This window comes from Hemibagrus wyckioides, linkage group LG26, assembly GCF_019097595.1.
Source record: "Hemibagrus wyckioides isolate EC202008001 linkage group LG26, SWU_Hwy_1.0, whole genome shotgun sequence".
In the NCBI taxonomy this organism is placed as follows: Eukaryota; Metazoa; Chordata; class Actinopteri; order Siluriformes; family Bagridae; genus Hemibagrus; species Hemibagrus wyckioides.
Genome location: NC_080735.1, coordinates 15,977,075 through 15,998,710, shown reverse-complemented (window position 1 = coordinate 15,998,710; position 21,636 = coordinate 15,977,075). Strand labels below are relative to the sequence as shown.

General features: G+C 36.7%; 2 protein-coding genes and 2 non-coding genes across 6 annotated transcripts in view; all 4 read left to right on the top strand.

Annotated features, from left to right (window-relative positions):
* The window catches only part of cd99 (CD99 molecule), a 33,980-nt gene extending 26,695 nt beyond the window's left edge, over nt 1–7,285 (top strand). The window contains exons 11-13 of the mRNA XM_058380936.1: nt 3,420–3,536; nt 4,473–4,526; nt 5,058–7,285. Of these exons, the coding sequence (XP_058236919.1) occupies nt 3,420–3,536; nt 4,473–4,526; nt 5,058–5,086 (200 nt within the window). The 3' untranslated portion in view covers nt 5,087–7,285. The remainder of the gene's footprint in view (nt 1–3,419; nt 3,537–4,472; nt 4,527–5,057) is intronic.
* On the top strand, nt 2,603–2,694 carry trnar-ucu (transfer RNA arginine (anticodon UCU)). The gene is given in 2 exon segments: nt 2,603–2,639; nt 2,659–2,694. It is a non-coding gene; the product is annotated as a tRNA-Arg (tRNA).
* Nucleotides 4,249–4,340, top strand: trnar-ucu (transfer RNA arginine (anticodon UCU)). The gene is given in 2 exon segments: nt 4,249–4,285; nt 4,305–4,340. It is a non-coding gene; the product is annotated as a tRNA-Arg (tRNA).
* A 1,971-nt stretch (nt 7,286–9,256) lies between the features above and the next one.
* Nucleotides 9,257–21,492, top strand: gyg2 (glycogenin 2). 3 transcript variants are annotated; one of them, XM_058380475.1, is made up of 10 exons: nt 9,257–9,469; nt 11,000–11,141; nt 11,554–11,752; nt 12,299–12,461; nt 12,654–12,780; nt 13,041–13,308; nt 14,091–14,258; nt 16,894–17,031; nt 18,255–18,397; nt 19,425–21,492. In XM_058380475.1, the coding sequence occupies exons 1-9, from the start codon at nt 9,463–9,465 to the stop codon at nt 18,378–18,380; spliced, it is 1,338 nt and encodes a 445-aa protein (XP_058236458.1). In that variant the 5' UTR covers nt 9,257–9,462; the 3' UTR covers nt 18,381–18,397; nt 19,425–21,492. The 3 variants fall into 3 exon arrangements, with proteins under 3 accessions (XP_058236458.1, XP_058236457.1, XP_058236459.1); XM_058380474.1 differs by lacking the exon at nt 19,425–21,492 and having other exon boundaries at nt 18,255–19,104; XM_058380476.1 differs by lacking the exon at nt 19,425–21,492 and having other exon boundaries at nt 9,258–9,469; nt 11,578–11,752; nt 18,255–19,104.
* The last annotated feature ends 144 nt before the right edge of the window (nt 21,493–21,636 follow it).

The following is a 21,636-nucleotide window of genomic DNA, read 5'->3' as shown; positions in this document are numbered from 1 at the left end:
GGTTAAGACTGGAATGTCAGTGATATTTATCCAAAAAATACATGCAAACTTTTTTGTATAGTACAAATCACCACAAATGAATGATAATAATTAGGTTTTATGGTTTTGGGTGTGAGGTGATGTCAGTTTCAAATGTAACCGCTTAAAATACTAATATCTGAAACATCAAATTAAGACCATAAATATTTTTATGACAAAAAATCAGCACAAAAATTGTACGTATTTAATGACAGGGTGCTAGTTTCATGTAATAATAAAATGAAACAATGCTTCTGCTAATACATTCAAGCTACCAAAAAGAAAATGTAATTTAAACTAATAGGTTTGTGATATGCGTTCATAATATGATGTAAGAAAGAAAATCTGATTTCCTTATGTTATCAGATTACTTAAATCATGTAAAATCAGTATAAGGATACTATTGGTCCCCTCAGGAAACAATCTATATAATCTAATCTAAGTCCTTACAGGATTTAAAGGACTTAAACAATACTTTTCATAGATACTGACCACTGCAGACTGGGAACACCCCACAAGAGCTGCAGTTTTGGAGATGCTCTGATCCAGTGGTCTAGCCATCACAATTTGGCCCTTCGTCAAACTCACTCAAATCCTTACTCTTGTCCATTTTTCCTGCTTCTGACATCAACTTTGAGGACAAAATGTTGACTTGCTGCCTAATATATCCCACCCACTAACAGGTGCCACGATGAGGAGATCATCAGTCTTATTCACGTCACCTCTCACTGCTCAGAATGTTACACCTGATCACTTTAAGTATTAAGTTAAAAGTCTAGGCACTGTACAATGAATGAATTCACGATCTTATTGAAATACACTGTTGGAAATAAATAGCAGCAGTGAAACAAAAGTTCTACAAGTTATTGCACATGTAACAATTTATCACACTAAAAAATTATTGCACTTAAATTGACCAAAATATTGACATTATTTGCAGCTAATATCAAGAACCAAGTGTCTATCACTTAGAGGGAGGAGTTTGATATGTTTGAAATGATCTCCTGTGGTGCATCATGGTTGTATAAATTGTCTATTTTTACAACTAAATTCAGATTAGTTATCAGATTAGTTAGTACATGTAAACACACTGGCTTGTTAAAACATGGTGTAGCACCACTGAAGCTAAACAGAAGTAACATTACCACCTTACTGTGGGAAAATCTAATTAATCTAATCATTTTAATTATACTTCAATAGTAGTGACACTAGTAAATATGGTCTGATTCATGGAGATTGATTTTTTTCCCCTCATAACCAGATTATTTACATTTAAATTAGTTAGACCTGCTCACTGAATCACAACATCCTGTCAGCAAAATCTCCAAACGCAGTGGCTAAAACATCTGGATCTGGTGCGAGGAAGGAAAGTTTTGAGCAATGCATCTATGACTCATTGTGGTGTAGCAGACTCCACCTCTACATGTCATGTGTGTGTGTGTGTGTTTTATAGCTTCACTCAAACACAATGAATCACTAGAGTCTGAATAATACTTGTCCAGCCCCAAAATAATGAGCTGTCATGTCCAGGCAGTTTGTGTTCTCTATCTGCACTGTTATAATGTAACATAACAAAATGTAACCTAATCTATGAATGTATTATAGAAATGACTGTAGTATAGTATATGCTTATGTAAGTACTGTACAGGGACTTATGGAAAAACTGAGAAAGGCAGCGCCACCTAATGGTAGATACATTCTGTAAATATGTTGTGGGTTCTTGTGTAGATTTAGAAATTATCCAGAAATAATTCACTTTTAAACTTCTGTACTGTTTTGCACTCATGAAGTCACACATCATTTCACATTCTAGATATGAAGTGACCTGAATCAGATTCATGAATCTTACACTGTGTTTGTGTTACGTTAGTCTTTGCTGCACCACACAGAAACGTTGTCTCAAGTTAGTCATGTGGTGTGATGGGTAGCGTGTAGAACCTTGGAGTCCCACCAAAATCAAGGCTGCTATGTTCTTCATCTACAGATGATATTATGTCTTAATAATTTGCTATTTTTTCACAAAAAATAGTATTATGGTTAGTGTTTTTTTTTTTTTTTTTTTTTTTTTACGTTGTTGGGTGTAGTCTCTGTTGATAAATAAGGGAAGTAAAATTTAAGTGAAAGTTGGAAACAGGAAGTTTTGCCCCCCCCCACACACACATTTCAATAAAAGTTAAATGATAGTTCCAGAGAAACAGTAAGTTTCTGAGTCAAAATTAGATTATATTTCTAATATTTCAAAATTCATTTGTCTCTTGAGAAAGAAAACAGCATTCTATATTCTTATTCTTATTCTATAATGGGGAAAACTGACAAATTTTAAAGAAAAACTGGCTTTCTTTTAGCATGTTATGGGAGGCTTGATCCTCTTAATGTGACCATTTAAAACCTCGACTCGAACCCACAACCTTGCGCCACAGAGCCGATAAAAGCTGAGCTATAATAAGTAACTGAGGCAAATCCTGTCAAAGTCTATAGTAATTTTCTTACCAAAACTCATTCAGACTTGTAATACTATGTTGCAAATGTAAATTAATAAATGTATTAGAATTCTGACTAAACTCGATGGCACTTGCTTGTGACTGGCTCTGTGGCGCAATGGATAGCGCATTGGACTTCTAAGTTACTCTGGCTGCAGTGATTCAAAGGTTGTGGGTTCGAGTCCCACCAGAGTCGAGGTTTTAAAAGGAGTCGGAAAGTAAATGAATAAAGAAGATCAAGCCTGAATTTCCTATAATATGCTACAAGAAAGCCAGTTTTCCTTTAAATTTTCCCAACAATTTTATGGAAAAAGAATGTTGTTTTCTCTCTCAAGAGATAAATGTACAAAAAGTTGAGAGAACATTCTAGGGATACTACAAAAGTCCATATTAGACTTGCATTTTAATCTAATTAATTCATTTTGGTCTTGCCAGACTTGTAAAAATGTAAATAAAAAGAAAAGAGCAAAAAATCCATCATTCATTAACCAAACAAATGTATGAGTGTAATCTTCAACCACCACTAATCTCACTGTTAGGGTAAAATATTCAGAATAATTTTCATTTTCTGTTCCCTTGTTATTTCTGAACAAATCCACTTGGGTTGCCTTTCAAATTTTGCATTAACATTTATAATTTTATTTATTTATTTATTTGGTATTTTCTTATGCAAATTATTTAAATCAGAAGGACTGGTGTCCTGTGCAGCATGGTGATTAACATGATAATTACCTGATGAGTTAAATATGGCTGTTTTGCAGTCGAATTGGACGGCATTGAGCTCACTGTGAAAGTGCTTTGTATTGATTTTAGATAAAGCCTCAGTACAGTGATAGAGGTTCGGTGTTCAGCTGGAGAACTCCTCAGTCTAATGGTCTAATTCATGAGTTGTTGTTTTTTCTTTAACCCTGTTTGACACAGCGGCCGAAGGCGGGCAGATGGCGGGCATCATCAGTGCTGTGGCAGTCGCCGTTTTTGGAGCCGCCTCCAGCTATTTTGCTTATCAGAAGAAGAAGCTGTGCTTTAAGGTGCAAGGAGGTGAGTGACTGCAAAAGTTTGTACACCCTTAGGTTCAAATGAAGATGAAAACTGTTTGGAATGCCGTTCTCCAAGACCTTCATCATAAGTGCACTTCCTTATGCACGACCTCGAGAGTTCAAATGTTGTCCTTCTTCTTCATCTTCTTCTTCTTCTTGTTAACTCATAGCAGCATACCATTACGTTTATATAAGATTTAAGAGATATTTCCTATCACAGTCTTTACTCACAAGTAACAAAAAAGGGCCACATTGTGTATGTTGTTGTATATTAAATTATTAAAAACGACTGCATTTCATTTTTGAATGTAATATAAATCTTCTTCACCAGATATAATTCAGTTATCATTTTTTTAAAGGACCAAAAGCTTTCAGGATTGTTTTTGTTTATTGTTTTTGTTCAGATAATATTGTTGATGACAATAACAATATTATTAAAGTTTTTTATTTTTATTTAAAATCGTAGGGGAGCGTAAACTTTTGCTTTCCGTAAAACGTTTTACATTCCGTGCTGCAGGTTTGTGTGTGTGTGCGCGCGCCCGCGCGTGTGTGTGTGTGTGTGTGTGTGTGTGTGTGGGGGGGGGGGGGGGGTGGGTGGGGGGGGGGCTGTAGTGCCACACTTCCCCTAGTGGCGAAATCATGTTACTACAGCAACCAGCTGCCGGCTGAGTGTCGGGTTACGAAACGCCCGTAAAGCCACAACCTCAACAAGTGGCTCTGTGGCGCAATGGATAGCGCATTGGACTTCTAAGTAACGCTTGGTGAAGTGATTCAAAGGTTGTGGGTTCGAGTCCCACCAGAGTCGCGGTTTTTAATTAAGTATTTCATAAAGTTTGTAATTAAAAAGTCTCTGGGTTAATGAGGGTGAGGGCTCATGTGGCATTTTGTGGAAATCCCCTTTATTTATTTATGTGTGTGTGTGTGTGTGTGTGTGTAGGGACAGACCCTGAGAGCGGTAGAAACCAATCTGGCACGCAGTCTGATCCACAAGGTAAGCTGTCTTAGATTTTTTTTTTTTTTTTTACATTTTTATTGTAGGACAACTTTAATTATTTACCATTAATTTAAATAGATGACAGTTTTAAACCCCCTCAAATGAATATTGTCATACTGTATTGTATTATATTCTGCTGTTCAGAAGTAATGAAATACAAAATAAGTATGACAAATGTTTTTATTGTAATAAATAAAGTAACATATTGGTTTAAATATTTTATATTTATTATGCTTGAATATTTTATTTTATAAGCTACAAACTGTAGCCAAACTCTACTGCACTAGTACTGAATAAATATACAATAGATAGATAGATAGATAGATAGATAGATAGATAGATAGATAGATACATACACACATACATATTTACATATATAGACACCAGAAGAAGGGTAAACAAGTATTATTACATGCACACACTTATTTACTTAATAAAATGTACTGTTTGTTGTAGTGTTATTGAAAAAACCTCACACATGACTTTTCACATGCTAATTCCTCTCTAACGGCTTTGTTTCGCCTGCAGCCTTTAGCAACCTCCTCCGATCGTCCTAACTCCTGATGGAGCGGCACATACCTTCATACCAGCTGAGGCCCAAAGAGGATGTGTTTAATCATGTTAGTCTTCTTTTATGATGTGTTATAGTGTGTGATTTGTTTTTTTTTTTTTTTTGCTAGTGAGTTATGTAAATTGGTCCAACTTTTTTTTTTTCTCCGAAGAAGAATGTGTATATTGCAGAATTTTGTGTGACGTGCCATCACATGCTAGCGAGTAATGATTAATTTCTTGCAGACGAATCTACAAGTTAACCATCAGGTTTTGTAATGTATAGGAAACACAACTTCGCTCAGTAAGATGACATTACGAGTAAAATGATCATGAATCATGCTGACAAAAAGATTTCTGGCTTTCATTATGGTTTTATACAGAGGGCTTGGTGCAGCTTTATAGCTTATTTGATGATATTAGGTGTATTTCAGTAGACTACACCAACTTTCTGGTAACCAGCTAACTGACTTGCTGTCTGTTTGGTAATCTGATTCACTTCAAGCAGCATTCCTTTTACATGTAGATGCTCTGATGGTTAAAAACACTCGAGTTGCTTTGTCCTGGAGGTATTACTTTATTTCTATTCTATGAAAAAAATGAAAAGGAGTGATTTTGTTATATGTTTTGTGTGTGTGTGTGTGTACATGTTATCTCAGTGTGTGATACCTAAATGCTGCCTTTACTTTACAGACATTCTTCCTATTTAATTGATATGGACAGATTTTATTTCTCATGCTGTAAAGTGTGCTGTAGATGTCAGTTTGTTTCATTTCTTTCATTTAATTAGCTTGAACCATGCATCATAAGACCGACACGATCCAGAGCTAAACCCAACGTACGCCATGACTACGTTTTATGATCAGCGACCTTCTTAACAACTGGAAATGTTCGATCCGATCCTGTTATGACTTATGTAACACCTTCTCTCCAAGTGCTTTTTGTCCAGCAATAAAAGCGTCACCTCATCACTGTGTTTCCATGGCGCAGATTTATTTTCCAGTAACAGCAGGAATTGAAACCAGAAAGCGCTGTGATGGACTCCTTTTGTTAATAAAGCTCCGAAACTGGAGACTCCTTCCATAAATGTTTATTAGATGATGATTTATGGAATGTTTGCTTCTCGCTGAGGATGAGCTGATACCATAAAAAATACTATAAATATAAATGTAAATATGTTAAAGGAGGAACTACTGCCAGAGGTTTATGGTTCTATATTAATGAATCAACACTCTCTGCTCCTTTTATGGCATGTTTAATGACATTTGCCATAATGCATATCCTGACTACATCAGTGATGTCATGTCAGAGAACCTAGGTTAACTAGCATGTACATGTATCACGCTAAATATTATAACATTAATCTTTAAAGTTATATGTTACGTTACAATGACTGTTACATAACTGGACATGCTTCTGACCACCTTATAACATGCTTAGGACTGCCTTATGACTGTCTTAAGCATGTCATACCACCTTATGCATGTCATAATGCTCAGGACCACCTTATGACATGCTTATGACTACCTTATGACATGCTTAGGCCCGGATTATGACATGCTTAGGTTTGCCTTACGACATGCTTAGGAACACCTTATGACATGCTTATGACCACCTTATAACATGCTTAGGACTGTCTAATAACATGCTTAGGAACGCCTTATGACATGCTTAGGCCCGGATTATGACATGCTTAGGCTTGCCTTATGACATGCTTAGGAACACCTTATGACATGCTTATGACCACCTTATGACATGCTTAGGACTGTCTAATAACATGCTTAGGAACGCCTTATGACATGCTTAGGACCACCTTATGACATGCTTAGGACCACGTTATGATACAGGGTTCAAGGAAGTTGTTTATTTATCTTTATAAATATCTCTCTCTCTCTCTCTCTCTCTCTCTCTCTCTCTCTTTTAAGACAAATCTGCCTTTAAGTGCCTTTTACCTTTTTATCAAATGTTGTTTACTTTGGTTAATTTGAAAACTAGCACTAACAATACAGTTTAACGAGCGAGCTGCAAACAATTTATATTTTACTCATTTTCTTGTGTAAATATCATAATCAGTAAGCTTTTGTCACCAATTTTGCTTCAATTGTGCAAATTGTTATCAAGAAGACTAAACATCTGAACTGTCATGTGTTATTTATGTGCCCGGTTGAGTGAATCAGTAATAAACAGAATAAAGTTCAGTGACCTTTTTTGTGATGTTGAACCTTAATATGAAGTGATCATTTTTTTGTGGGTTCATATTAAAGCGCTCGTTCTAATAAATGACTGGTTCTTTAGTAATAATTTACACAGAGACTTGTATGGATGAAGTACCTAATAAACAGATTACAAAACTGACCCATCAACACAAAATATATGACTGTTAATATGGCTACAACAAACGGCAGAAACCGCCCGAAGCGGGGCTCGAACCCGCGGCTCCGTGGTAGCTGCGAACTGCCGTGCACAGTTTAGCAGGGCCACATGCTGGATAAGTCAAAGCGCTGTTTTAATTCAAAACGAAACTAACACAGGACACTGGCCAAATAAAACACGATTAACAAAATATAACGATAACATGGGAACCTGGAAAGCAACCGCGTCTGACCAAACAAACAACAAAAACAAACATGAAGAAGACAGGTACAAAAGGGCTGATATTTAGTGGACAGAACATCTGAACTGTCATGTGTTATTTATGTGCCCGGTTGAGTGAATCAGTAATAAACAGAATAAAGCTCAGTGACGTTTTTTGTGAGGTTGAACCTTAATATGAAGTGATCATTTTTTGTGGGTTCATATTAAAGCGCTCGTTCTAATAAATGATTGGTTCTTTAGTAATAATTTACACAGAGACTTGTATGGATGAAGTACCTAATAAACAGATTATAAAACATCAACACAAAATATATGACTGTTAATATGGCTGTAACAAACGGGAGAAACCAGCCGAAGCGGGGATCGAACCTAGGTCTCCGTGGAGGTCGCGAGCTCCCGCGCGCAATTTAGCAGACCGAAGTTTAATTCATAATATATATATATATATGTATGTGTGTGACATGGCAGGAAATCAGAACAATAGGCTGGGGCGTATGATGAATCACCTGTCATCACCCCCTCTGGTGGTCTGGCAAGGAACTGTCTCAGTAGCTCCTGACATTTGGCACAGTTTTCTATGTGAAGATATTTGTTTATCATTTACGGAAGGAGTCTCCAGTAACAGTTTCTGTCTGATTAACTTAAAGAAAGTACAAAGAGAGGCTGGTGATGAAATGGCTGATTATATCTGCAAAAATGTAAGTGATACAGGCAACAAATTTGTTTTACAGACATTCCACAACATTATATGTAACGATAAATGGATAAAAAGAATGATATATTGTTTAATGAATTCGAATAACAAATTGGGCCTAGGAAAAAAAGACTGTTATAGGTTATAATACTCCATTAGGGTGGTGCATCAAATCATGAAACAGCCTTTATTTGTCACATATACATTACAGCACAGTGAAATTCTTTCTTCGCATATCCCATCCTTGGAGGTTGGGGTCAGAGGGCAGGGTCAGCCATGATACGTCATCTTACTGCTGATTATTTTCTGTTAATAACCTGACTGTACGGCTTGATTACACTCAGTCCTTTAATCAGCTGATTTGGAAATCTGCCATTTTAATAACTTGGAGTTACGCATCAAGACTCTTCTCTGTTCTGGCTCGTACGTTAGGTAGTGGAACGAACTTCCTCTAGATGTCTGAAGAGCTGAGTCACTGGCTCTCTTCATCTACAAGACATGTAATGACCTACCCCTTCCTGGAAAATATCTGTGTGCTTTTCTTGCTATATTTAATCCCAGCCAAGTTTTATACTTAATCCATGACCTAGTGAACCAGTATCAACGTATTCATGGATAGAAACTTTAAAAGCATTTCTGAAAGATGATCTGGAAAATATGCCAATGTGACCATTTGTAAGAATGCTTAAAGATAGAAATATTAACTTACGTTAATACATTCTTAACCTTATATTTGACTTACTGCACGTTTCCAAGCCAACTGTGCTGGTGCAGTTAAATGAGCAAAGTCTCATGACCTAGACACCACACTGAACTTTTGTTTAACTTGTCGTCATTTGGAGTTACCGCTATGAGTGGCTGAGTTTCAGTTTACTTCACACCACACAGGACATAAGCTCTGCAGCCTTGGCTATAGAAGTGATTTCTAGATATAGCCGGTCAGCTTGATTCTTGGAGAACGCAGAGTGACACAGAGTGACAGAATCGGTCTCGGCACAGCAGCCGGCTATAAACAGAACTTGCTGGATTTCATGGCCTGAATTTGCTTCCAGCTTTGAAGACACAAGAAACATAGGGCATAAAAAAAGATAGAAAATGTCAGGTAAGTACATGACTCACTTACAAATGATCTATATTTCATTTTTCTGATCTCCACAAAATAAGAAATGGCAGTACAAACGACAAAAAATTATTATTTTATGTCTTCTGTCATACCAGACTCCTTGTATGTACTGCATGTATTCAACCTAATATGTATATTATCTAAATATATTTAGATATATTATCTAATATTTTCATTATATCACCTGCAGCCTCACAGAAAAGTAACACAAGCCCAGTCTATTTTATTAGCCCTCTTTATAAAGCCTACTGAATGAACTCTTCCTATCGAAAGCATGAACTACATAATTAGTTTTTAGTCTGCATGGCAACATGGCACTTCAGTTATTATGACCTTGATTGCCATTCAGTATATGGTGACATTTCATTCATGTAGCAGCCATCTGTTTCTTTGGTCTGCTGGAGAGAAGGTCAGAAAGACAACGCTGCCATTAATCAAATTTCCGAAGGCTTTGGACTCATCAAGCTCTCATCAAAGGACACTTCGTATTAGTCAGCTATAGCATTGGCCGTCTGGAATTGGACAATGTAGCGCTGACTTATTGTCATTTCTGTCCAATGATTCACCTGGTATGAGAGACGGATAGAGAAAATACTAAACCGTTGGATATTATATTTAGATCATTAAAGCAGTAGCTCAGCGAACAAAATAAAATGAAAGTGTTGTTGATTGGGCTCTTTGGGGTTTACATTTTAGACACATAAGGAAGATGATTTGACAATTAGGTGAAAATACTATAACTTGCATCATAACCAATATTGTTAGAGAACATACCTTAATTAACAGCATCATAAATACCAAATTATGGATATCAAAGTCTGGAATAAATAAATATAATAATAACCAGTAGCATCCATCCTTCAGATTGCCATTTTTTTTAAACAAAAGGAAAGAACCTCCCTGTACAACCTTGACTCTGTCTGGTTGAGGGAAGTGATGGCTCAGTGGTTAAGGTGCTGGGTCACTGATCAGAAGCTCAGGGTGTAAGCGTCAGCATTACCAAGCTGCTGGTAAGCCCTTGAGCAAACCCTTGAGCACTGGTAAGCCCTTGATCAAGGCTCTCAACCCTCAGTGCTCCAGGGGTGCTGTATCATGGCTGGCTCCATCCTCCAAAGTTGGGCCATGTGGTCATTGTGCTCTAATGTATACTTGACAAATATTGTAAAGGCTTCATTATTCAGGACAAATAGGGGAAATTTTATCACCTTATCATGATGCTTTATATGATGCTTCCATCACCATGCCAGGTGTTTTCAGGTTCTTAATCAGTGTTTGCTAAAGCTTTGTTCCAAGGCTAATAAATGAAATTCTGGTTGCATCCAACTAAAGAAACCCACATGTTTGCTGAGGCAAACTCCAACACTCACCACTCTTCTATAAAGCCCAACATTGTGGAAATCTGGGGTTTGGATGTTGTGTTCCTGCATCTGATTTGTGAATCTTTCCAGCTTCTCTAGACTTTTCACGTCTTGTTATTCAAGTATTTTCTTGTCTGTTATTCTGTATTAGAGGCTAACCAGGCCTTTGTGACCCTGGCTACTAGTGATGCTTACTGCATGGGGAGTCTAGTGGTGGGCAAGTGCTTGCGAAGGCATGGAACGACTCGAAAACTGGTGGTTATGGTTTCTCCCAACGTTAGCAGAGAGGCATGGTAAGTGAAAATGGCAGCTTGATTACAAAGTTAAGAAATGTGACCGTTATATGGGTTTTAAATGTTATGTGTGAAAGATATCAACAAATAGATTCCAGGTATTGACAATTCTACAAAATATCGATAGAATTTAGACGGCAATATCTGCTTGAGTCAAACTAACACCTTTATATCTTTATACAAGAAAAGCTGCTACCTAGAATCAATAACAGTCCCAGCACTCTAGCTCTTAGTATGCATGTATTTTTTTTTTGTACGTTTCTAATTTGCATATTCGCACAATCTGGATTCCTTGATGTTCGTAAACACATGCGCCTCTTATTGCTTTCTAAAAGCGGAACTGTCACTTTATTATTTAATATACCAAGAACTTGACGTTAAGTTCAGGGTGACGTTAATGATTCATGTGCAGCTGCTGTCTTGTATACGTGTCCAGTTTGTCTTTAGAAGACGTGTTTGATGAGGTTATAGTGGTGGACATGTTGGACAGCAGGGACAGGGCTCATCTCTTCTGGCTGGGACGTCTAGACCTGGGCGTCACATTCACCAAGCTTCACAGTTGGACTCTTACACAATACACCAAATGTGTGTTCCTGGATGCTGATACACTTGTGAGTAGTCACTTTCAAACACATCTTTTGGTGGTATATCATTGCGTTTGGACCATGGGAAAAAATGACGGCGATGATAAACTCTTAAATTATGACTTTGTTTGGGTTTATGTCCTGAAGAAATCGGCACTATTGATTTCTTCTCAAACGTCTCAAATAGACTGCATTGCCCTGGATCAGTGATTTATGGTGACTCCCTCTCAGTGCAAATGATCCTAAATAAAGGGTCACCAGTTAATTTACACAGCAATGTTAGATATAAACTGTGACATGGGAATCGATAATGAACATTTACAATATCCCGAGCAGTCAGCAGAACAAATATAGAGACATGACATTGGGATAGATGTGTGTTCAAAACCAGAGAACCTGAAAAATGTTCAGATGTGAATGATTATAGAAACCGAATAATTATAATAAGCAAATCGATACAAACCTACGATTTGCTGTTCAGCCGTAAGTACTCTACTGCTATCATTAAAGAAAATGAATCAAAACCTTCTGACCGATACGATTCAAGAACATCCCGGATATGTGTTCTTGCAGGTGCTGTGTAATGTCGATGAGCTGTTTGAGCGAGAAGAGCTCTCTGCGGCTCCAGATCCAGGCTGGCCCGATTGCTTTAACTCTGGCGTGTTTGTATTCAGACCGTCACTGGAGACCCACTCACGCCTGCTGGAGCACGCCAGGATGTGCGGCAGCTTTGATGGTGAGGAAGAGGTAGAAACGGAGGGAGTGGAGGAAAAAAAAAAGAGAAGCAGGAGAAGATTCACGGGATATATAATTAGGATAGTGGTTACTGAAGATAAAGGAATAAATGATTTTTCATGCTTGGTGATGTTTAAGAGTTTAAGGTTGAGGAAAAAAACCACAAGTATTGTTTATTGTTGTCTGTTTTTAGGAGGTGACCAGGGAATTTTAAACACCTTTTTCAGTGACTGGGCAATAAAGGACATCAACAAGCATCTACCGTTCATTTACAACCTCAGTGTCAACGCAATCTACACATATTTACCAGCTTTCCACAAGTATGTATTCGACAGGATGATAAGAAAACATGTTTTCTGTTACTGCAAAAGCAAAATGTCAAGCATGATGAAGGATATCTTAAAGGAAGTTTTCCAACAGACAAGAATTTCAAAACATTTCCCCTGTACTGAAAAAAATAATCAGAGCAATCCATCTGACGTTGTGGAAGTTCTTAGGAATTTTGTAGGAAAAGGAAATGAAGAAAGAGATTATGTGTTCCTTTAAATTCAGTTAATTTATCATTGTATGCGGTATGCAGGTTTGGCCATCAAGCAAAGATCGTCCACTTCCTGGGAAGGAACAAGCCCTGGCATGTTCCACACAAGCAGCAACCATTCACAGAGGTTCCTCAATGGGATTCCAACAGGAACTTAGAGAAATTTGTCAATCTGTGGTGGGCGGAGTACTACAGTCACACAAAACTGCAAGAAAATGAGTCTCATGAGCTCCAGGATGCTGAACCGATTGAGCAGCTGGACATGTTGGCGGCTGCACCCTGTTCCACCCATGTGTCCACTTTGCCGCATGTAAGTCTACAGATTTAAAAACATTAACAATGTGTTAAATGTTTATATAGCAAATTCTGTTGAATACTCGATTCTGATTGGTCATTTATTTTCTAAAATCCAACAGGGACTTGGGACTTGTATGGTGTTAACTACTTATAAACAGATTAAAAAACATCTTTAAGGATTTCGGAATTTTGTAACTGTAACATTTTCCGAGCAGACTTTCTCTTTTCTCTTTATAGCTGCTATAGGATAAGCAATAACCAGAACTCCTTTCCTGGACATTTGCCCAGATTAGATGTAATTATAAAATGGATAATAATGTTATTGACTGCTGGTAAATTGGTGTATGAGAAATAAAATACCTCAGGACATGCTTTGAAATAAATTTGTCATTAGTTTCCTATGACAGCCCACCCCCTAGTGTTTTATTCCCTTATAGTATTCTCTAATGATGATAATAATAATAATAATAATAATAAGAAGAAGAAGAAGAAGAAGAAGAAGAAGAAGAAGAATGTAGTATAATAATATTGTAGATGCTTGGTTACTCATCAAAGGGATTTCTTTCTGAATACACATTTGAAGACTTGTGGTTACTGTTTGTATGCATGTACACTATACCAATATATACATAAAACATCCAGAGCTCTGATTTACATAACAGTCCTCTAGAACATGTACGAGCTCTGCATACATATTTGCTCAGCATGTTTTAACATACAAGACAAGGTTAGAGTCCATTCCCGGACATGTGGAGGTAGATCTCTGCTTACTTTCCTGTTGTTTCTATGCTCTAGAGGTCACCAACCTCTGCAGCATCACCCACTACTCCTCCTCCTCATCCTCACAGCTGTGAGTCAGTCTCTCAGGCCGAGGACAGAGAAGAGAAAATACCCAGTGAATTGCTCGGGAAGCTGACGTTGGATGCATCGAGCTCAAGTACATGTCATCAGCTGGAGGACACGGTAAGAGGAGTGATTTTGAGCTGTTTACATTTACATTTATTCAAATGGAATACACTTTTATGCAAAACGACTTTCAAGTGAGACTCTGACTCACGCGTACTGTATATATGCGAGCAGTTAAAAATGTTTCTCAAGCACCCAAAAGTGGCACTTTGGCTCTCTGTCAGTTCCTAGAATTGAGCTTACAATCTTTTGGTTACTACCATAGACTAGAAATCAGAGAGCATTGATTCCTGAACCCAACTATAGACAGGGGTTTCAAGCTCCTAAGCAAGGCCCTTAACCCAATCTTCTCCAGCTGTGCCATATCACAGATGATCCTTTGCCCTGCATTGTACATGTGACAAATAAACAGGCTCCATCTATTTGATATTCATTGATACAATACTGATACGGAAATAAGTAACATACTTAGAATTAAGCAATCACTGGCATGACTGAACATGTTATTTAGCTCATTGTTTCTCCAGTGCACTGTGTTTATGAGTTTGGTTACTAGTCTCATTTTATTTTAAATAAAGTTGTCTAGATTTTAAACAACAATTATTAGCTAGCTTTGAATTAAATAGTATTGTAAAGCTTGTTGCTTTTTTTTTTTTTTACTGTGTTGGATTTCCTTGTTGTCAATTACTATTATTATTATTATTATTATTATTATTATTATTATTATTATTATTATTATTATTATTGAGGCTGATTATCAAGAAGCTGGTATTTTCTCTCACCTAGTGTTGTGTGTAGACAGCGTTTCTCATCTAGCAGTTTTATGGTTCAGATGATTTATCAGGTTACATGTGCTGTAGAAAGATACTGCAGTCCGCTTAAAAGTTTAACAGAACAATTTTACCTTCATTAATCATGAAATATTTCTAGATCACTATCATTTCATATCATTAGTGCAGTAATGTGCACTTGACCTACGTCATACAGTGTCATGTGGATGTGGGTGTCGAAGCATGAGTAGTTACCATGGAATCTATGATATTTACTGATATTGATATTGATGCATTCCTAGTAAATGCAACTGCACCTGCACACGCTCACTCCCATAAACACACACACACACACACACACACACGCACGCACACACACGCACGCACACACACACGCACACACATGCACACACACAAATAGAAAATCCATCAAAAAATTTTGGGGATGACTCAAGGGTGAGAATGGAACTCATCAGCCAGAGCAATAATGGGCTTGCTTTGTGTGAAAGACTCTCCAGCAACAATATTAGCTCTGCAATGACCCTCCGGCTGTGACACACTGTGACAAATGAAGTCGCATGCTCTGCATCGTGCTCTTCTTCTAAAAGGAATTGTAATTCTTCATTTTTTTGCTAACTGGAGGACATTTGGCACAAGGGCTGTAATTTTATCAAAGAACATCTCCCTCATGCCCTGAATGTTTTTCACAGTGAAGATGAAGATAAAATTCTCTATGGTCACACCATAGGCCATTGGCCAAATGAAATCTTGAACTCGGTTTAATCTCGGGTCCAATAGTCTCGAACACCTTTTCATTTGGAGTTTGAAAGCTTTACGTAAAAAAGGATTAAGAGCTTAAAACTAAGTATTTCAAATCAAACTCACATTTTACATCAAAGTACAACATAAGCAAGGAAAAGGGCATGATGTTAGTGAAAAATAGCTGTGTGTGTGTGTGTGAAGCAATATTACTTATACCACCCTGAGGCCTGCTATTTTAAAATGACACCACATCGTCTAGAGGTTTATTTCTCTCATACTATTCTCTTAGACTATTGTCAGAACTGTACCAGGTTGCACACATGCACTTCATGTGAATAGGTTCATTTTACTTTTTAAGCCTAGTTCTGTATTATCTTGTGTAGCTCTGTGTCTTTTTGTAGCACCAGGATCCTGGAGGAACATTGTTTAACTTCACTATATACTTCACCAGCTACTATATGTGATTTACAATAAAAGTCTCTTGCCTTGAACTTATGTTGTAGAAAAAGTTGATCAACACCTTCTGTCCAATCAGATTCGAGTACTCAGCCAGGTCATAGTACAAGGAACCAATATGCAGCAATTGAACCATAATCTTCTGTTATATCAATTACGGAATAGTCAGGAATAACATTTAAATAACATTTAAATGCTCTGTTTGGTAATTTGTTGTACACGCAGGATCTTTAGAACCTTTTAGCTAAGGGAAAATTTAGGGAAGCTACCAGGGAATATATATCTTTCACTCTTTCTCTCTCTCTCTCTGTCTCTGACTCATAATAAATTGACTCCATCTTGGAGATCAGCAGTAAACCCTCGGGCATTCTTCAACTCACTGGTGAAGAATTTAGACCCGCCTTGTGAAAAACACATCACCCCTTTATACACAGACCGAGTTTTGAAAACTGAACTAAAGAGTATGATTCACCGTCAAGCATAGATTCACAGGAAATAACCCCGGGAAAGTGTTAAACCAGAGCACGGAACGATCTACAGTTACCGAAGCACAATGTTTGTCATTAGTGGTATATTTTAAGCAGCCTTGCAAATTTATTTTACAATTCACCCACTAGGCAATTCAGATTCTAATCTACTTCAGTGCATGTCTAATCTGTCACTGTTACTGAGGTGTTCTTATTTTATTGTCCCAAACCCTCCAGAGCCCTGAGCCTGACGTCTTATCTGCTGAAGATTCTGAAGATTTGGAAAAATCTGAGCAACAGGAACCACAAGCTGAACAAAAACAGGAAGAAGAAGAAGGAGAAGAAGTCTTAGGAGCAGAGGCCGCATCAGACACTGTAGGTCTTAAAGAGTTTCCCAAGAAAGTGGGATGGAAAGTGGAAGAATTTATTGCTTTCAGATTGCCAGCCATTTTGGCTTTGAAGTTTTGCAGACCAATAAGAAATCTGGCTGACTTATTTTTAGCTGTACATAAGCAAATGAGGGCATTTTTTCCACTGGAATTGAAAACCTCACCGATTTCCCCTGCTTGTTTAAACCCTCATGAGCAGAGATTTACTGAAATCAGTTCTTCTACTGCCACCTGTTGGCAAAAAATAGCTACTGCTGTTTTTCCAGTATTTTTCGAGATAACAAAAATGAGATATTATTTGGGAGTATCTGAGTCATGCTGTCTAAGTATCTGAGTCATCTCAAAAAAGAGCATTACCAACATATATCTTTGGCTAAAATTGCTATTGAAATGAACAGTATAAATATTTTGGTGGTAAAACAACATGCATTGTTTCAATCCACAAATATATTAGCTTTAAATAGCTAGTTATGTTAAAATAAAAACAAAAAAAAACGTTAATAGGTTAATTAGGGAGTGAAAACCAACTGGTGAACCTCCTGAGAAGTTAACAATATGTAAAGTTAGCCTAAGCTGCCATGCTAAAACCGACTAGCCAAGGAAATAGCATTGGTACAAGCAATGAGCAGGAAGTGTGTGTAGATTATTTTACTACACATGAATACTACCTGTGAAACTACTGATTATTATAACTAGTTATGCTAGTTATTTTATTTATGTATTTATTATTGATAACTAATTTGTAGGGGCTTGTATGGCAGATAATCAATGTAATATATATATATATATATATATATATATATATATATATATATATATATATATATATATATATATATATATATATATATGTTACTGACTAAGATGCTGTAACTGAAGAATTTCTCTCATGGGATCAGTCTATCTATCTATCTATCTATCTATCTATCTATCTATCTATCTATCTATCTATCTATCTATCTATCTATCCATCCATCCATCCATCCATCCATCCATCCATCCATCCATCCATCCATGGTATTTCAGTTAAAAACTATTTCGATGTTTTACCCTGAATGGTAGTTAAATGGTAGGAATTTAAACACACTGAAATATGGATAAAATTCTTCTCTTTTTGTAGGCCAAGCTTACATCTAAACAGAACTCCACAGATCAGTCACTTTTTATGTCACCTTGACCTAAGACATTTTTTTTATTTGACTTTTTCAGGCCAGACAGGAAGCTTTAAAGGAGAATTTGGAGAATCGGAAGAGATGGGAAGAGGGTCGGATGGATTACCTGGGCAAGGATGCCTTCGAAAACATCCGGCTAAAGCTCGACGAATTTCTCACTTAACATCTTGTTTTGTGCGTGTGAGTGAATAAGTCACAAATGGTCATTTGGCGTTTAATCCATTATCGTTTCCCTATATGTCTACCTCTATTCTATCATCTAGACAGCTAATCAAAGGGTATCCTGAGAGATCCTGAGAGAAAAGAGAAAAAGCTTTTACGCTGTTGTATTGAGTTTGTGAGTTTGAATGCCATCGGTGCCACAACTGTCTGTGGACTGGGAATCAATAGAGCGAAATTGGCTGTGCTTTCTGGGTGGAAGGGATGGCATATTATTTCTCCTTTGTCAGTCAGAGTGACACCAACCAATCATGGGTGTCTGTGAGCTCATGGATGCGGAAGATGGCAGATTGCATGTTATGGTGCCATATGATGCAACATGAGCAGCAGTTTGAAATGATCGAGGAAGAACATGTTAGAACTCAACCTTCAGAGTTTGCTAGTTATCAAACAATAGCATGGAGTTAGCTATAGTCATGGGTGGATTTTGGCAGATGAACAAACTGAGGAGAGGGTGGGACCCTACTAGTGATAAAGTTTTACTAGTCATCTAAATTTAGAGGATTTTAATAAGAACCAACTGCTCGTTAAATCAAAATACTGAAATATGTTCTATTTCAGTTTATTAAGTTAAGTTCCTGTGAGATTTAGAGGACCACAGTTTGAGTGCTTGTGTTTGAGTGCCTATCATCATATGGTGTCAATTCAATATTTTTATATATATATATATATATATATATATATATATATATATATATATATATATATATATTTATATATATATATATATATATATATATATATATATATATATTTGCATGGAGCACTGTTTAAATTGACCACTAGGAGGAGCTCTTTCTGCAGCTTCCAGACAGATTTTTAGGTTGCTTATTAGGAGTCATATTAGACCTATTGAAAATAAAAGCGTGCACTGTGGATGATAACAGTAATGCTTGTGTTTACCTCTGCATGATGGTGGTTTGCAGGTAATGGCAGGCATAACTACATCCTCATGCTGCTGTCTATTTGCTCACTTGTCTCCCTGTAGGGAACTCTGCAAACTTTAACAGATGCTACCTGCAAACATCCTGACTGACCTCTGACATTCCTCCAAGATGGAGGCATATTTTTGTCCATTTGAATGCGTCCCTTGTTCCCTTGTTTTAGATCATGAATAGCATTTCGCTCTAAATACAACTAAATCATTTTCTATTGATCCTGTGTGTGGATGTTATTCCTAAGAACATAAACCATTCAGTTAGAGCCTTACAAGCTTTAAACTGCATGCATAAAAATGATGGAGTGCTATGTTTTTATTTCAACTTAATCTCTCTCTCTCTCTCTCTCTCTCTCTCTCTCTCTCTCTTTCTCTCTCTCTCTCTTTAGTATGTGGAGATTTTAACTAATACCACAGCTCTGTTGATTTTTCCATTATGATCAGTCAGAAGGCGTTGATTCATTTTCTATAACAGCAGCGCAGGCAGTTATTCTGCCTGTATTTTTTAATCACAGGTTTTATAAATATTAATTCCAATACATTTGAGCCACAGCTCATTCACAACGTTGGCTATCTACTCAATTTAATGCTAAAAAATAGTGGATTAAAAACCCTGAATAAATATTTATAATTGTTGATATATAACTTTCTGAAAGGATATAACATTCTTAATCTAACTTTTATCTAATTTATGGTATCCAGTGTAAGTGTGTTTCCTGTATGAAAAGCTCTTTTTCAATTGTTATTTGTTTGTTTTTGCCAAATTACTGTGGTATAAGAGGGAAAAAATGCTGTTTTTAGAAAAACATTCAATTTCGAAGTAGTAACAGTAACTCACACCACCCTGTTTTATAAAGTCTTCATTTTTCCTAAATATTTTTTTACTTTAAATGAATTACCCTGTTTCAAGTTATTATATCGAGTATATATAGTATACATTATATAATAATGAGTTATCTCATTATTTTGACTAAATAACTCGTCACATTTTAACGGTCACTCAAGATAACTTGATGTAAAAGTTTAAATTCATTGAAATACATTGAGATATTATGTAGAAATAATGACATAGCACTTCCATACTGACCTGAAACTGCCTGTCCGTGTATTAGTAACCGCTGATATACAAAAAAATGATTTGATACGTATCCTGTCTGACTTTATTTAAAGGTTGGTTTTGGTCTGGTGTATTCATAAATCTCTGTTGACAATACAAATACTTACTGAGTTCAACTCAAATCAAAACATTCATTCAAAATATAGGAAGTAACCCGTCTTCATCATTTATGTAAGTTCTGGTTTGTTTGCAGAGGCAATAAACTGAAGCTGTTTGTCCCTGTTGTAAATATTTAGGCTGAATCATGAATATTATTCAACGGATTTCCCTGACGTTTGATGGCTTTCACGTACAAGGCTATGAAAATGTTGCCTACTATGACCCATGTACTTTTATATCAAAACAACATCTGCCACTCAATATATTTATATATTTCTACCTCATCACTCATCATGACATTTTCCTAATCCTGGAAGAATAGAGTTCCACAGTGCAAGCTGTCAGAAATGCAAGTGTTTCCCAATATGCTTGGTGTGCTATGCTAAGATCATAGCTGTGCTTTGAAAACTAGCTGTCTGATGAAAAAAAAAAAAACAGAAACACTGAAGAGGACAGCAGATGTCAGTTGGGTAAAGGAGTCCTGGGAGTTTAACATCTGTCCGGCATGCTCTCTGCTCCACCACATGTACATTACAAATGTCCACCCCCTCAGGGCTGGGATGAGGTTTCAGGGATAAATGTTTAGTGACCTAAAATCATAAATCCCCCTCTAGGATAATTATCTGAAAAATACACAAACATATTAAGGATACTACGAATACATTAACGGTGTTAATTATTATTAGAAGATTCTTTGTATTGATCTTGAGATCACTTTTCTTGCTGAGTTAATCACTGAAGACTCCTGCATCTGTTAGTCTGCAACGTCAATGCCATAATTATTGGCACCCTTTTTTCAAAATGAATGACACTGAGTCAACATGAGTGATATTTTGAGATTAAAGCTGCTGTTAACATGTCTTTTGGGTTCAGTTCCCACCATTAAAACAGATGGCGAGATATTTAAAATGTAAACAAAATAAGTATTTTATTAAGGATGTAATTTTATTTGATTTTCTGCAAATAGTATCTCTGGTCATTTGAGGGGGAAAAGTTGTGCATAAGTTCAGTTTATTCCGTCGTTTTTTTACCTGTTCTTGTAAAGAG